The sequence below is a fragment of the Phyllobates terribilis genome, unplaced genomic scaffold, assembly GCF_046119375.1.
Source record: "Phyllobates terribilis strain yellow unplaced genomic scaffold, ASM4611937v1 Scaffold_7__3_contigs__length_470593459, whole genome shotgun sequence".
In the NCBI taxonomy this organism is placed as follows: domain Eukaryota; kingdom Metazoa; phylum Chordata; class Amphibia; order Anura; family Dendrobatidae; genus Phyllobates; species Phyllobates terribilis.
The window spans coordinates 265287579-265302092 of NW_027362767.1; the positions used below are offsets into that span (position 1 = coordinate 265287579).

Genomic DNA, 14514 nt, shown 5'->3' on the forward strand with positions numbered 1-14514 from the left:
AATTGCAGGTTTTTTTTTCTATATCGTCTGAATTGCACTTTTTCTGTCTATTCCTGGCTAGAGAATGAGTTAACCGAGGATCCGTCAGTGAGCTCAATCTGTACCACTTTTATTTGTCTTTTTCTGAATCCCTCTTGGCTGATTTTTGACCACATCAATTGAATGATGAGGGAGGAAAAAAGAGCCAAACGGTACAACAATTTTAATGAAGTTTAAGTTAAAAAAAATAAAATAAAAAAATGTCCGGAAGTTTAAAAAATAAAAATTAAGCTGTTCACCAGACAGTCTATGATAGCTGATCAATGTACTCAGCTGTCTCTGGGGCTGTACATCAGCCAACAGATGATTTTGAGGGAGAGGAGAATCGGACATATATTTTATTTTTATTTCACTTATAGCATCATTAATTCTGCAGTACTTTATGGACATCATCGCTGTCCCCATAAAGACTCACAATCTCCATCCCTATCAGTATGTGCTTGGATTGTGGGAGGAAACCGGAGAACCCGGCGGAAACCCACGTAAACACGGGGAGAACATGCTTGCTGCATACCTTGGTGGGATTTGAACCCAGCTCTGCGAGGCCACCTTGCTAACCACTGAACCACTGCACTGCCCATATTGAAAATCAATGCCTGATCCTTTTATTTTCCTGGTAATAAGCCCCGTCATTGAATCTGACAGCAGTTTACTTGTTCGGCTGTAAGACAAGTTCCCTGACTATCTGTTATATATGGTAGCCATGAATTCCCCAAGTCTCTTTCTATGGCCACAGCCCCTCCATTAGTATTTGGTCAGTATTCGGTCAGTATTTTTTCTCAGGAGTGGGAGCCAAAACCAGGAGTGGGTGATAAATGCAGAATTGGTGACTTGTTTCTATTCTACCTTTTCTCTGATTGTCCCTCACCTGGTTTTGGCTCCCACTCCTGAGAAAAAATACTGACCGAAGAAGGATAGTGGAGAGGGGCCCTCCTGAGATGTTTGGGCAGGCTGTCTCTGTTTGGTGATCAAATACTGATTTGAGTACTGGTGTCTGCGGAGAGGTGAGAACTGCTTATCCTTTGATCAGAGTAAAGGACTAGACAAACATCTCACCTGAGGCCACCTCCATTGTGTCATCTGATAGAAACCTTATCTGAACCAAATGTTTAGGTATAGGCAAAGGATCGCTATCCAAGCATGCAGCATGTGCCGCTTTACGAAGACTATGTTCACATGTCCAGTAATCATCCATTAGAAAGGATCCAGCAGCAATCCTTTAGTCCGTTTTTAAATAATTGATCCCTGCTGGATCCAGTAGGCCTCGCGTGTAATTATCCTAACTAATAAAACATTTTCATATTTATCCCATTTGGTGAATGTCGAAACCAAAATAATAAAATTCTTAATGGTAAAATTACTGTTTTTAAGGTCATGTAGCCACAAAAATCTAATAAGAATGGGTATGTTACAAGATCAAAGAGATTCCAGCAAAAAAAGTAAAATAAATACAATAATTATATATTTCAACATAACAAAGAAAATATATGAAAAAAAGACAGGGCAATAGGCCCCCACATAAGGGAGATCACAGGCCATATGCAGGAATCCCAAGAGTTATGGAAAGTATTGTGAGTGACGTCAATCCTTTTATAGACCAAGTGCCCAAACTGCAATCCAAAACCCACTTATTTATCAAAAAGTGCCAACATGGCAATTTAACCTGAATACTGAGGTTTTAATTTAGAAAACTACATTATCTCGCTATAGAGTCTATTGCAAAGAGCTTGTAAGCGCTGCACTCCAAGCCTAAGATAACAGCCATCGATTGCAGTGGAGGTCTGTTCTTAAGAATGGAGAGGATTTTTAATCAAAAGTAAAATTCCTAAGTTGTTCGTTTTTACAACCTCTTTGCAATTGTAACCCTTAATCATGCCAAGAATAACCCTTTCAGCCAGGGATGTCAAACTCAAATACACAGAGGGCCAAAATTAAAAGCTTGGACAAAGTCGCATGCCAACATTGATATTTGATAAGGAAAAACTTGCCGAATTGTAGACTTTTTATTTTTTAAATAAAATGATTAACTTTTGGAATTTATATTGGAATATAATGTTATGTAAGAGCAGTAAAAAGCATATGGCCCAATGGCATAATTTAACTATGTAATGACAAAGGATAAAAAACCTTGAATAATACAGATAATGAAGGATGATGCAAACAAAAGTGCCCCCAGACACAGTATGTTACCCCCACTGTGAATTCCTCCTCAGTACCCTCCACACGCAAAGTATGATGACCCCCCCATCACAGTATAATTCTCCCAGCTGTAATCCCCACACAGTCCTCCATACAGTATAATGGGCAGAAAAAGTCCTTCACGCAGTATAATGTGTCCCACATAGTGCTGCACGCAGTATAATGTGTCCCACATAGTGCTGCACGCAGTATAATGTGTCCCACATAGTGCTGCACGCAGTATAATGTGTCCCACATAGTGCTGCACGCAGTATAATGTGTCCCACATAGTGCTGCACGCAGTATAATAATCCCACATTAAAAAAATAAAAATAACTACACACCTCTGCCCGTTCCCCTGCTGCTCTGGTCTCTTCATATATCACAGTACTACCTGTGGGCATGCGCACCATCTCCTCATCACTACTGCCGCCGCCACTCTCCTATGCACGCGCGATCTCCTCAGTCCGCACCCCATCTCATCACTAGTCCCGGCCTGATAGGATGGCGCACGAGCAGAGGAGAGTGGCAGCAGCGCTAGTGCTGAGGAGAGGGCACGTGCCCTCTCTTGCACATATGCCATAGGTTCACACCACCACTGGCATATGTAGACTATCATAGACGATGAATAAAGTGCAATATATATATATATATATATAGATATAGATATAGATCTGAATGAAATATTCTCATGGAATACTTTGTTCTGTACAAAGTTGAATGTGCTGACAACAAAATCACACAAAAATCATCAATAGAAATCAAATTTATTAACCAATGGAGGCCTGGATTTGGAGTCACCCCCAAAATTAAAGTGGAAAAACACACTACAGGCTGATCCAACTTTGATGTAATGTCCTTAAAACAAGTCAAAATGAGGCTCAGTACTGTGTGTGGCCTCCACGTGCCTGTATGACCTCCCTACAACGCCTGGGCATGCTCCTGATGAGGTTGCGGATGGTCTCCTGTGGGATCTCCTCCCAGACCTGGACTAAAGCATCTGCCAACTCCTGGACAGTCTGTGGTGCAACGTGACGTTGGTGGATGGAGCGAGACATGATGTCCCAGATGTGCTCAATCGCATTCAGGTCTGGGGAACGGGCGGGCCAGTCCATAGCTTCAATGCCTTCATCTTGCTGGAACTGCTGACACACTCCAGCCACATGAGGTCTGGCATTGTCCTGCATTAGGAGGAACTCGGGGCCAACCGCACCAGCATATGGTCTGACAAGGGGTCTGAGGATCTCATCTCGGTACCTAATGGCAGTCAGGCTACCTCTGGCGAGCACATGGAGGGCTGTGCGGCCCTCCAAAGAAATGCCACCCCACACCATTACTGATCCACTGCCAAACCGGTCATGCTGAAGGATGTTGCAGGCAGCAGATCGCTCTCCACGGCGTCTCCAGACTCTGTCACGTCTGTCACATGTGCTCAGTGTGAACCTGCTTTCATCTGTGAAGAGCACAGGGCGCCAGTGGCGACTTTGACAATCCTGGTGTCCTGTGGCAAATGCCAAGCGTCCTGCACGGTGTTGGGCTGTGAGCACAACCCCTATCTGTGGATGTCAGGCCCTCATACCACCCTCATGGAGTCGGTTTCTAACCGTTTGTGCAGACACATGCACATTTGTGGCCTGCTGGAGGTCATTTTGCAGGGCTCTGGCAGTGCTCCTCCTGTTCCTCCTTGCACAAAGGCGGAGGTAGCGGTCCTGCTGCTGGGTTGTTGCCTTCCTACGGTCCCCTCCACGTCTCCTGGTGTACTGGAGGGCTACCTGGGGCTGATTATGTAGCGTGGGATCCAGCTTGGGATTGTATTATAGGTGGAAACACTGCTTAGTTACCATGACTATATCGCACTAAGCACTTTGAATAGGTTTTTTACTTGTATATCTACAGTGCTGCTCACCAATATTGACAGCCCTTATTTTTTTCATAGAATGAAGATATTGTACAGACATATACGGAAATGTACCAAAGTTATATCCTCAGGATTTTTTAATTAGTGGTCTAAAGTAATACAACAATAAAACATTGTTTTTCAACTTCCATATTGCTATTTCAACGAAGAAACAGAATAAACAACATGTGCAGCAATAAAGGTACCCCTAATTAATACTGGGTTGCACACAGTTTGGCATTGCTGACAGCCTCCAAATGTTTCTTGTAGCCACCTATAAGCTTCTTGCACTTCTTAGCTGGAATTTTTTCCCACTCTTCCTTTGCAGTTTGTTCAAGCTCTTGAATATTTTCAGGGTTCTTTTTCCCAATGGCAGATTTCAGCACACCCCAAAAACTTTCAATGGGATTGAGGTCAGGACTCCATTGCTGGCCATTTTAAAACAGTTCATTTTTCCTTTCAACCATTCTTGTGTACTTTTGGATATGAGCTTTGGGTCATTGTCTTGCTGGAGGGCCCATGATCTCCAACTCAAACCAAGCTTTCTTACACTGGGTAGGACATTTCACTCTATATTCTCTTGATAATTCTCTGATTTCTGTGATGCTGTCAAGGCCTCCAGTACCAGACACAGCAAAGCAACCCTACAGCATTATGGATCCTCCATCATGCTTAACTGTTGGTAAGGTGTTCTTTTCCTTATAAGCTTCATTGCACTGTCTGTAAACAAGCTGTTGCTTTGCATTGGCAAAAAGCTCTATTTTTGTTTCTTTTGTCCACAGAACATTTTCCCAGAAGGATTCTGGCTTGTCAAGATACTCTTTGGCAAAGATCAGTCGTTCCTTTTTCTCTTTTCTTCAGAAATGGTTTCTTCCTTGGCCTTCGCCCATAGAGTTCTACTTGGTTTAGTGTATAGCGTATGGTACTTGTTGAAACCGTGACCCCAGACTGTTCCAGGTTGACTTTCATGTCTTTGGATGTTTGACTGTTTTTTCCACCATTCGCACCAACCTTCGAAGACCTCTCTTGTCAATTTTCGACTTTCCCACACGTCCAGCGAGGTTCCATGCTTGGCATACTTCTTAATAACATTGCACACTGTTGAAAATGGGATACCAAGGTCTTTGGAGATGGCCATATACGCTTTGGAAATCTTGTGTTTGCTAATAATAGCAGTTCTGATGTCCTCACCATTGTGACAAAGGAACAGGGCCTACCATGTGGCTTTTTAAAACACTGAAGTCATCATTGATTGGCTAATTCATGTCACATGGGCACCGACAATCACAGGATAATCTCTTTTGTGATTTACCACAGGCGAGTCAAAATGTGTTTCCATACTAAATTAATGTAAAGGGCGTCAATACCAGTGACACAGCAAGCTTTAGGTTTTATCTATTTTTCCCTCCCATTGTTTTTTTGTTTCACATTATTGTTTATCATTTACTCTTTTGTATTTAACACGAGGGCTCTGTACAAAAAAACCTTTCACTTGTTTCAGGAAATATTCCACATAATGTACTTACACTTCATGGGTGCCAATAACGATGAGCAGGACTGTATATTGCAATAGTTTGACTTGGATACTATTGCATTTTGCACCTTATTACTTAGGCTTATATATATATATATTAGTCTAACCACTTGGATGTATTTCTGCCTTTTACATATTACTGTTCTGGCATTTTGCATTTATTCATTGTCTGTGCTAGTCTAACCTTAATCCTGGGAGTCCCTGCATATGGCCTGTGATCTACCTTTTTGTGGAGGTCTATTGCTCTGTTTATATCCCTTTTTATATATTTTTTTCTTTATGTTGAAATACAATAAAAATGTATTTATTTTCCCTTTTTTTTTGCTTTTATCTTGTAACATGCCTATTTTTGTTACGGATTATTGTGGATGTATCTCGTGTTTAAGTGTCCAGTCTATATTGGACTTGCTTTTGGGACATATATGATTAACTGTTTTTAAGGTCTTGTCGACCTAAAAATGGAACAACACCGCATGTCGACTAGGCTTGGAGTGTTCCTTTAAATACTGATATAGGACAAATATATTTCTCTGTACCATGTTGGTCAATAGATAGAAAAAGAAAAGGTATTGGCCACTGAGGATTCAAATTTGATTATTTTCCTTCAAATCCTATCATTCTTCCACTTGACCACTAGAGGCAGCGTTCACTAGGATCTGCAGCTATTTTCTCAATTGCCTTCCAGGCTCTTTCTATTGTGTCCAGGTGAATAGATCCATGTAACCTCCCCCGAGTTGCACACTATTGATATAACATGTTTACTAAACACAGCTATGATCCAGAAATGTTACACCCCCTGTATTCAGTCCCAGGAGGTGGGGGGCATAAACAGCTCATTTCTCAAGCCATTTGCCCTGTTGTTGAGCAACTTTTTGCAAAACTCGTTACCATCTGTACAGGTCTTGTGTTCACCTATTGAGCTGCAGGAAGGAGGGATATTTGCTCAGTTTTGTGGATGCAGGTGTGATGTGTTAATCAAAACGAACCCCTGCAGACTCCGGCTCTTCAGACAGATATAGCGATGTTCCCAAATATACAAAACTAATTGGCTCATGGCACCAATATTGTATTCCAGGGTCTTCTACAATTACATTACCATTTCATTGCAATCAAGTCTGGGCGATAATGAAACAAGTGATTGAGAGCGCGCAAAAGACTTGCTCCATGGAGCCAGGCAATTAAGGCGTTTCATGTGAGGAAACATGGCTATACTTGGAAGACTTAACTTGAGGGAAAAAGCAATTTATAGAGAAGCAAGTAATTTTTTTTGGGGTGGAGGAATCCGTAGTATGGTGATACTTGTGAGGGTAACTGAGCAAGAGCTATTCTTAGATGAACTAGTCTTTAAGAGGCAGCGGAATGATATTTGAGGGAGCAGAGCTATCCTTATTTTAGTAAGAATATTTTTTATTTTGGGGAAGGGGAGAAGCGGGGCATCTTACCTGAAGGCACTGTTTCCCAAACTCCAGTCCTCACGCGCCTCCCCCCCCACATGTCATGTTCTCAGGATTTCCTTAGAAATACATTTACTGTTATGAAGGCAGAGCAATTCTTGATGATGTGGATCTATACTTCAAAAAGTAGGTGTATGCTTGGAGTGGCAGGGCAATACTTTGTGCCTAGCAAAAAACCTGGGGAGCAAGGCCTATACTTTACTGGGAGGGCCAGGGCCGGGCCTCTGCTTTTGGCCCCAGGGCCGGGCCTCTGCTTTTGGCCCCAGGGCCGGGCCTCTGCTTTTGGCCCCAAGGCCAGGGCCTCTGCTTTTGGCCCCAAGGCCAGGGCCTCTGCTTTTGGCCCCAGGGCCAGGCCAGGGCCTCTGCTTTTGGCCCCAGGGCCAGGCCAGGGCCTCTGCTTTTGGCCCCAGGGCCAGGGCCGGGCCTCTGCTTTTGGCCCCAGGGCCAGGGCCGGGCCTCTGCTTTTGGCCCCAGGGCCAGGGCCGGGCCTCTGCTTTTGGCCCCAGGGCCAGGGCCGGGCCTCTGCTTTTGGCCCCAGGGCCAGGGCCTCTGCTTTTGGCCCCAGGGCCAGGGCCGGGCCTCTGCTTTTGGCCCCAGGGCCAGGGCCGGGCCTCTGCTTTTGGCCCCAGGGCCAGGGCCGGGCCTCTGCTTTTGGCCCCAGGGCCAGGGCCGGGCCTCTGCTTTTGGCCCCAGGGCCAGGGCCGGGCCTCTGCTTTTGGCCCCAGGGCCAGGGCCGGGCCTCTGCTTTTGGCCCCAGGGCCAGGGCCGGGCCTCTGCTTTTGGCCCCAGGGCCAGGGCCGGGCCTCTGCTTTTGGCCCCAGGGCCAGGGCCGGGCCTCTGCTTTTGGCCCCAGGGCCAGGGCCGGGCCTCTGCTTTTGGCCCCAGGGCCAGGGCCGGGCCTCTGCTTTTGGCCCCAGGGCCAGGGCCGGGCCTCTGCTTTTGGCCCCAGGGCCAGGGCCGGGCCTCTGCTTTTGGCCCCAGGGCCAGGGCCGGGCCTCTGCTTTTGGCCCCAGGGCCAGGGCCGGGCCTCTGCTTTTGGCCCCAGGGCCAGGGCCGGGCCTCTGCTTTTGGCCCCAGGGCCAGGGCCGGGCCTCTGCTTTTGGCCCCAGGGCCAGGGCCGGGCCTCTGCTTTTGGCCCCAGGGCCAGGGCCGGGCCTCTGCTTTTGGCCCCAGGGCCAGGGCCGGGCCTCTGCTTTTGGCCCCAGGGCCAGGGCCGGGCCTCTGCTTTTGGCCCCAGGGCCAGGGCCGGGCCTCTGCTTTTGGCCCCAGGGCCAGGGCCGGGCCTCTGCTTTTGGCCCCAGGGCCAGGGCCGGGCCTCTGCTTTTGGCCCCAGGGCCAGGGCCGGGCCTCTGCTTTTGGCCCCAGGGCCAGGGCCGGGCCTCTGCTTTTGGCCCCAGGGCCAGGGCCGGGCCTCTGCTTTTGGCCCCAGGGCCAGGGCCGGGCCTCTGCTTTTGGCCCCAGGGCCAGGGCCGGGCCTCTGCTTTTGGCCCCAGGGCCAGGGCCGGGCCTCTGCTTTTGGCCCCAGGGCCAGGGCCGGGCCTCTGCTTTTGGCCCCAGGGCCAGGGCCGGGCCTCTGCTTTTGGCCCCAGGGCCAGGGCCGGGCCTCTGCTTTTGGCCCCAGGGCCAGGGCCGGGCCTCTGCTTTTGGCCCCAGGGCCAGGGCCGGGCCTCTGCTTTTGGCCCCAGGGCCAGGGCCGGGCCTCTGCTTTTGGCCCCAGGGCCAGGGCCGGGCCTCTGCTTTTGGCCCCAGGGCCAGGGCCGGGCCTCTGCTTTTGGCCCCAGGGCCAGGGCCGGGCCTCTGCTTTTGGCCCCAGGGCCAGGGCCGGGCCTCTGCTTTGAAGACCATTGCACTGTATTCTGAGTAGGGGTGTGTTTTGAAGGGGTGGGTTGTACTCTTAGTAGCGTTTTTTGCTTCCTGGGAGGACTGTTCTAATGCTTCAGAAGGGGGTGGGCTGAATTCAGAGTATCGGGTTTATGCTTGGGGTGTGTTGGGGTGAAGTGGGTGAATGGGCGGGCTCTACTCGGAGTAGCGGGTTTATGCCTCAGGATGGGATGGGCAGGCTGTACTCGTAGTAGTGGGTTTCTGCTTCAGAGGAATGAGGCATACTGTGGGGATGATTTGTTATACAGGGTGGGCCATTTATATGGATACACCTAAATTAAATGGGAATGGTTGGTGATATCAACTTCCTGTTTGTGGCACATTAGTATATGGGAGGGGGAAATCTTTCCAGATGGGTGGTGACAATGGCGGCCATTTTGAAGTCGGCCATTTTGGATCCAACTTTATTTTTTCAATGGGAAGAGGGTCATGTGACATCAAACTTATTGAGAATTTCATAAGAAAAACAATGGTGTGCCTGGTTTTAACGTAACTTTATTCTTTCATGAGTTTTTTACAAGTTTATGACCACTTATAAAATGTGTTCAAAGTGCTGCCCATTGTGTGGATTGTCAATACAACACTCTTCTCCCACTCTTGACACACTGATAGCAACACCGCAGAAGAAATGCTAGCACAGGCTTCCAGTATCCGTTGTTTTGAGATGCTGCCCATGAAAGAATAAAGTTCCGTTAAAACCAAGCACACCATTGTTTTTCTTGTGACTCAAACTTATTGAGAATTTCATATGACCCTCTTCCCATTGAAAAAAATAAAGTTGGATCTAAAATGGCCGACTTCAAAATGGCCGCCATGGTCACCACCCATCTGGAAAAGTTTTCCCCATCCCATATACTAATGTGCCACAAAAAGGAAGTTGATATCACCAATCATTCCCATTTAATTTAGTTGTATCCATATAAATGGCCCACCCTGTACTTGCAGCAGTTGGCTTGTATGTGGATGAACTTGATTATACCCAGAGTAGTGGGTTAATGCTTGGAGTTGCTTGGCTTCCCTTGAGAGGTGGAGGGGTTGAGACGCGGCAGTGGTGGTGGGGAATCAAGATAGGGTAGTGCTGCAATGCTGGTGGGGGGTCAAGATGGGGCAGTGCTGCAGTGATGGTGGGGGGTCAAGATGGGGCAGTGCTGCAGTGATGGTGGGGGGTCAAGGTGTGGTGGTGGGAGGCCAAGATAAGGCAGTGATTATGTGGTGGGTTAGGCTGTGCTCTGTGGGGGGGGGGAGGGGGGAGATTTACTCTGGACATGAGCTAGAATGTGCCTTGTCCCTGGTAGGCAGCCGGTTTCCCATGTTAAGCCACTGGTGAACCCATTTCTGAACTCGCATTCGCAGGAGGCACCGGATTCCTCAGTGATATATTGCCAGATGCTGGGGAGGTGAGAGTCCCTATACAGAATATCTGGTGGGGTTCTGTGCCCTGTCGCCATAGGTGCTGCACCAGTGCGCTGAGGTATTTATCAACAGCACCTTGTGCAGGGTGGGCAGACATTCTGTATAATGTTTTATGGCTGCTTCCTCACCACAAATGCTCCATTCTCTGCTCCTCTCAGATTTATTACCTTGTACTTCCTCTGCTCTGGTGACAACAGCTTATCCCATCCACCTGCCGCCCGCACGTGGCCATGATTCTCAGGGAGCAGGGAAGTGACTGACAACTATGCTATGTATGCTGTGTACATATGGAGAATGCTGTGGTTGTCATCCCACCCCTCTCCCCAACCTGCTGCAGTTACAGGGGTCTCCAACAAGTAACCTATTCAGGCCCTTGTCTAGCAACACAGTCTTGTCAAGCTTATCCATAAAATGGTGATCTCGCCCCAGAAGATGAGTGGACATAATGGGAGTTGTAGGTTTGCAACAGGTTAGAGAGAAGTGCTATACAGGTGTATACGGACCCCCATAGGTCCAACATGCACAAAGTACCCCATTTTCTTGCTGATTTGTTAGGCTGGATTTTAGGAGCACATTTCTCATCCATGGATCATCAGCTTCTCTTTCCTTTACGATCCTTTAATAATTGGGGGTTTGGGGCGAGGTGTGCAGACCCATCCCTATCTTTTATCCAGACATCTTCTGCATGTGGGACATTTTACAAGCAGTATGATCGGCGCTTGTACCGAGGCTTTGATGACTAATTGATGGTTTGAGGTGGTCTCTGCTGGAGGTGGCCTCTTAATTTACAACTTTAATCAGACCATTCATCGTCGGCAGGGAGGACACGGGCAGCATACAGACCCCAATGAAAGGGTTAAGTCACTGACACCTAATCCTTAATAATTGCCTATAAGATCCTGCAGGTCAAGTGTGCGCCTAATCATGCGTGACAGACATCCATGGTATTCATGTCCCTCTACCCTTACAAATCCAGCAAATTCCGCTAAGCCCCCACTTGTAATGATCACGTAAAGGAAGCTATTAGCACTAGTAGCTGAGGATACCAGAGAGGCATGAGGCACTTTACTCCTCACACCTCAGCATCCATCAAAGCCCGGCTTCTCAATTGCAGCCAGATATTTTATTCTCTGACATGTTCTTTTTGATTCAGAGGAGATATACTTTACAGATTCGGCTGGAGCCTGTAGCCAGCGGCTAGACTTAGCCCGGTGCCATCCCCTCGCCTGTATCTTATCTCTGTCTGCCGGTGCCGTCCCCTCGCCGCCATCTCTGTCTGCCGGTGCCGTCCCCTTGCCGCCATCTCTGTCTGCCGGTGCCGTCCCCCCAGCCGCATCTTCAAAGTATACTTTCTCTGAAATGCCAGAGGGTTTCTGTGAAAAAATATATACCGGACTGCAATTATGCACCAGGCTCTGAATTGTGCTGCCCGTGATTTTGGCAGCATGACTCAGATGACCGGTTCCCTTTACATGGTGCAATTGCCTGTGTTTGCAAGCCCTGGCTCAGCTCTCCTCACCCTACAGAAGGCCCCCATGAGCGTCACCTTAGTGCTCTTGTGATTGGATATGAGAACGCTACTTCTTACTATAGCCCTGCAGCGTATAAGACAATCAATCAAGTACCCTACTGGAGCAAAATATAAAGTTGGGAGATATATCTATCTGTCTATATGTGTGTGTGTGTGTGTGTGTGTGTGTGTGTGTGTATGTGTATAATTTAATAAACTTTTTTTTTTTCCAAATTAGAATAAAATCTAAAAATCACCCCCTTATTACCAGTTTAAAAACCTATACAGTAAACCATATAATAAAGGAAAAAATGACAAAATTGCAGTTTTTTGTTTGCATCATCTTCCTAACAAAAAAAATGCAATAAAGAGTGATTAAAATGTTATATGTACCCTGAAATGTTATCAATTAAACTGTTTTGGACATGCAAAAAAAAAGCCCACCCACAGCTCCATAAACTGGGAAAAAAGTTACTGGTATCAAAAAATGGCATGAAAAAGCAAATGGGGATACAAACGAAACCACTGTTTGTAGACTAGTAATAAGCAATTAGTGGTATTAAAACGTAACTTTTAATGTGTATTAATAAAAGACAAACATTCAATAAATAGATTAAGAGCCAACAATAGCCCAATTTCATTATGGACCGACAAAAAAACGGGTACTAGGAATACCCTAGGCTAGATAAAGAACATACATGACCAAGGTCCCAGTCAAATAGTGACCTCCAGGTGAAGACCCCTGGTTTGATAATTAGTTCCCAGATATTAGGGGAAAAAATAACTCTCTATAGGTAACCTTGGAGAGAAATAACAACATGCAAGCAAACCGTGGTCAGAGGGCAAATGTACTCAGCCTATTGTGCCCATAGGACCACATATAAGTATCATCAGGCAAAAAAGTACATGTCCATATAGTACAAATGCATTGAGCCCAACAAATTTGGTACACGACTAGAAAAAGGTGGCGAAAAACAAAATCCTCAAGCAGAGGGTCTATATGGCACAACAAACACTTCAACGCATGAGGCTCCTACTGTAGTACAAATTTAAACAGTCTTACCGAGTCCTGTCGTGAAGTTAGGCTATATGCAAACCGCTGTGGAGACTACATTCTAGAAATCCACATCCTGGAAATGTCAAAGAAAAAGTGACGGTGCGAGACTCCCTACGCGTTTCCTCTTGTTAAGATTAGTCAGGGGAGGCTTGCGAAGTCAGGGGTGCTCACTCATGGCTTCCAAATATTGACCTATTGCTGCTGGTCCTATCCTTAGACCAGGGGCGCCATACTGCCTCGTGCTTTACTTCTCCTATTTAAGCTGGCCGTGTAACAATCATGCGGCTGCGTTACTTCCGGTTGCGACTGTCCTGTTTTCTGCGCTTGGAACGCAAGACCACACAAGTGGAACGCGCTCCCTTTTGCCTGAGCATCAAATACAAAATGGGTTCACGATCTCCGTACTATGGCACCGAGCGGACTCAAAGAGCAGATATCATACCAATGTTTCCTTTGATTTTTTTTTTTGACGTCTCAAAAAATGGCAACAAAAAAAATTATTTATTTTTGGGTATTGCCAAAATTGTACCGACCTAGAGAATCATGTGACCGGGTCATTTCTACCACACAATGGACACCTTTAAAACTAAACAAAAATACAATGGCCAAATTGCGTCTTTTTTTTTTTTACTTTTCCACAGCACTTGGAATTTTTTCCAAGTGCTGTAAAAAAGAAGAGTAAGAAAAAAAAAGAAAAATCAGGAGTACAAAAATGAAAGTAGTCCTGGTGGACGTTTCTATCTGCATTTGTAATAATGTGGCTTTTATTTTTATGTATTTCAGTGAAGGTGAGCGGCCCAGAAGACGTCATCGACTTCCTGGCGTCCATGCTGGAGAAGCAGAGCCCGCGTCTCCCAGAATTTTCACAGCAAGGTTAGCGATGCGCAGGCCGGCAGCTCGCTGTGGTTGCACCAAGTGATGCATTTTGCTTTTTCTTTTTATTATTTTTGTATAGCACCTCAATTTCTCGCTTGCTGTCTGTGAATTTGAACATGGGTGTTTGCTACACATGTATCCGGTCTAGACAAATGCCATGCATTCATCTTCATTACTTTGTCACTTATGTCCATTGCGGAGACATTTCCATCCATTATATCAGCCCCTTCTTTTATAACACTGCTGATCTTTAAAGAGCCACTAACCCTAAAGTCATCATCCTCTACCCGGCTGTGTGTGGAGGCTGGGGGCAATCAGCAGGCCTGATGCTGTAAATCTAATATGCAGATTGTTCTCTTATTAATCAGTCACTGAGCCCCTAATTATCCGCTTGTGTGCAGCCACTCAAGATAAATGGAGCATGACCGGAGGATCACAGGCTGTGTAAACTGTCAGCGGCACGCACGGGGTCACTTCCAGCCTGTGGAGGTTGCTGTGCTGTCCTGTAGCCTCATGTCCCCGTAAGGATTTCCATAATAACCACCCAGTCACTAAGGGGCTTTCTACATGGGTAGATGAAAGGTTGTAACCGAGGATCGATTGACTATGTAGGAAGTCAGATCAGTGCTCGTTTTCTTACATTATGCAATAATGATATGGAAACTTAGTTGTCGG

At 46.6% G+C, this 14514-nt stretch overlaps 1 protein-coding gene across 2 annotated transcripts in view; it reads left to right on the forward strand.

Moving 5' to 3' along the window:
• NPDC1 (neural proliferation, differentiation and control 1) overlaps positions 1-14514 on the forward strand; it is a 95612-nt gene that overhangs the window by 56861 nt on the left and 24237 nt on the right. For both annotated transcript variants that reach the window (XM_073640620.1, XM_073640621.1), the window contains one exon: positions 13747-13836. In XM_073640620.1, coding sequence (XP_073496721.1) covers positions 13747-13836 — 90 coding nt within the window. The remainder of the gene's footprint in view (positions 1-13746; positions 13837-14514) is intronic.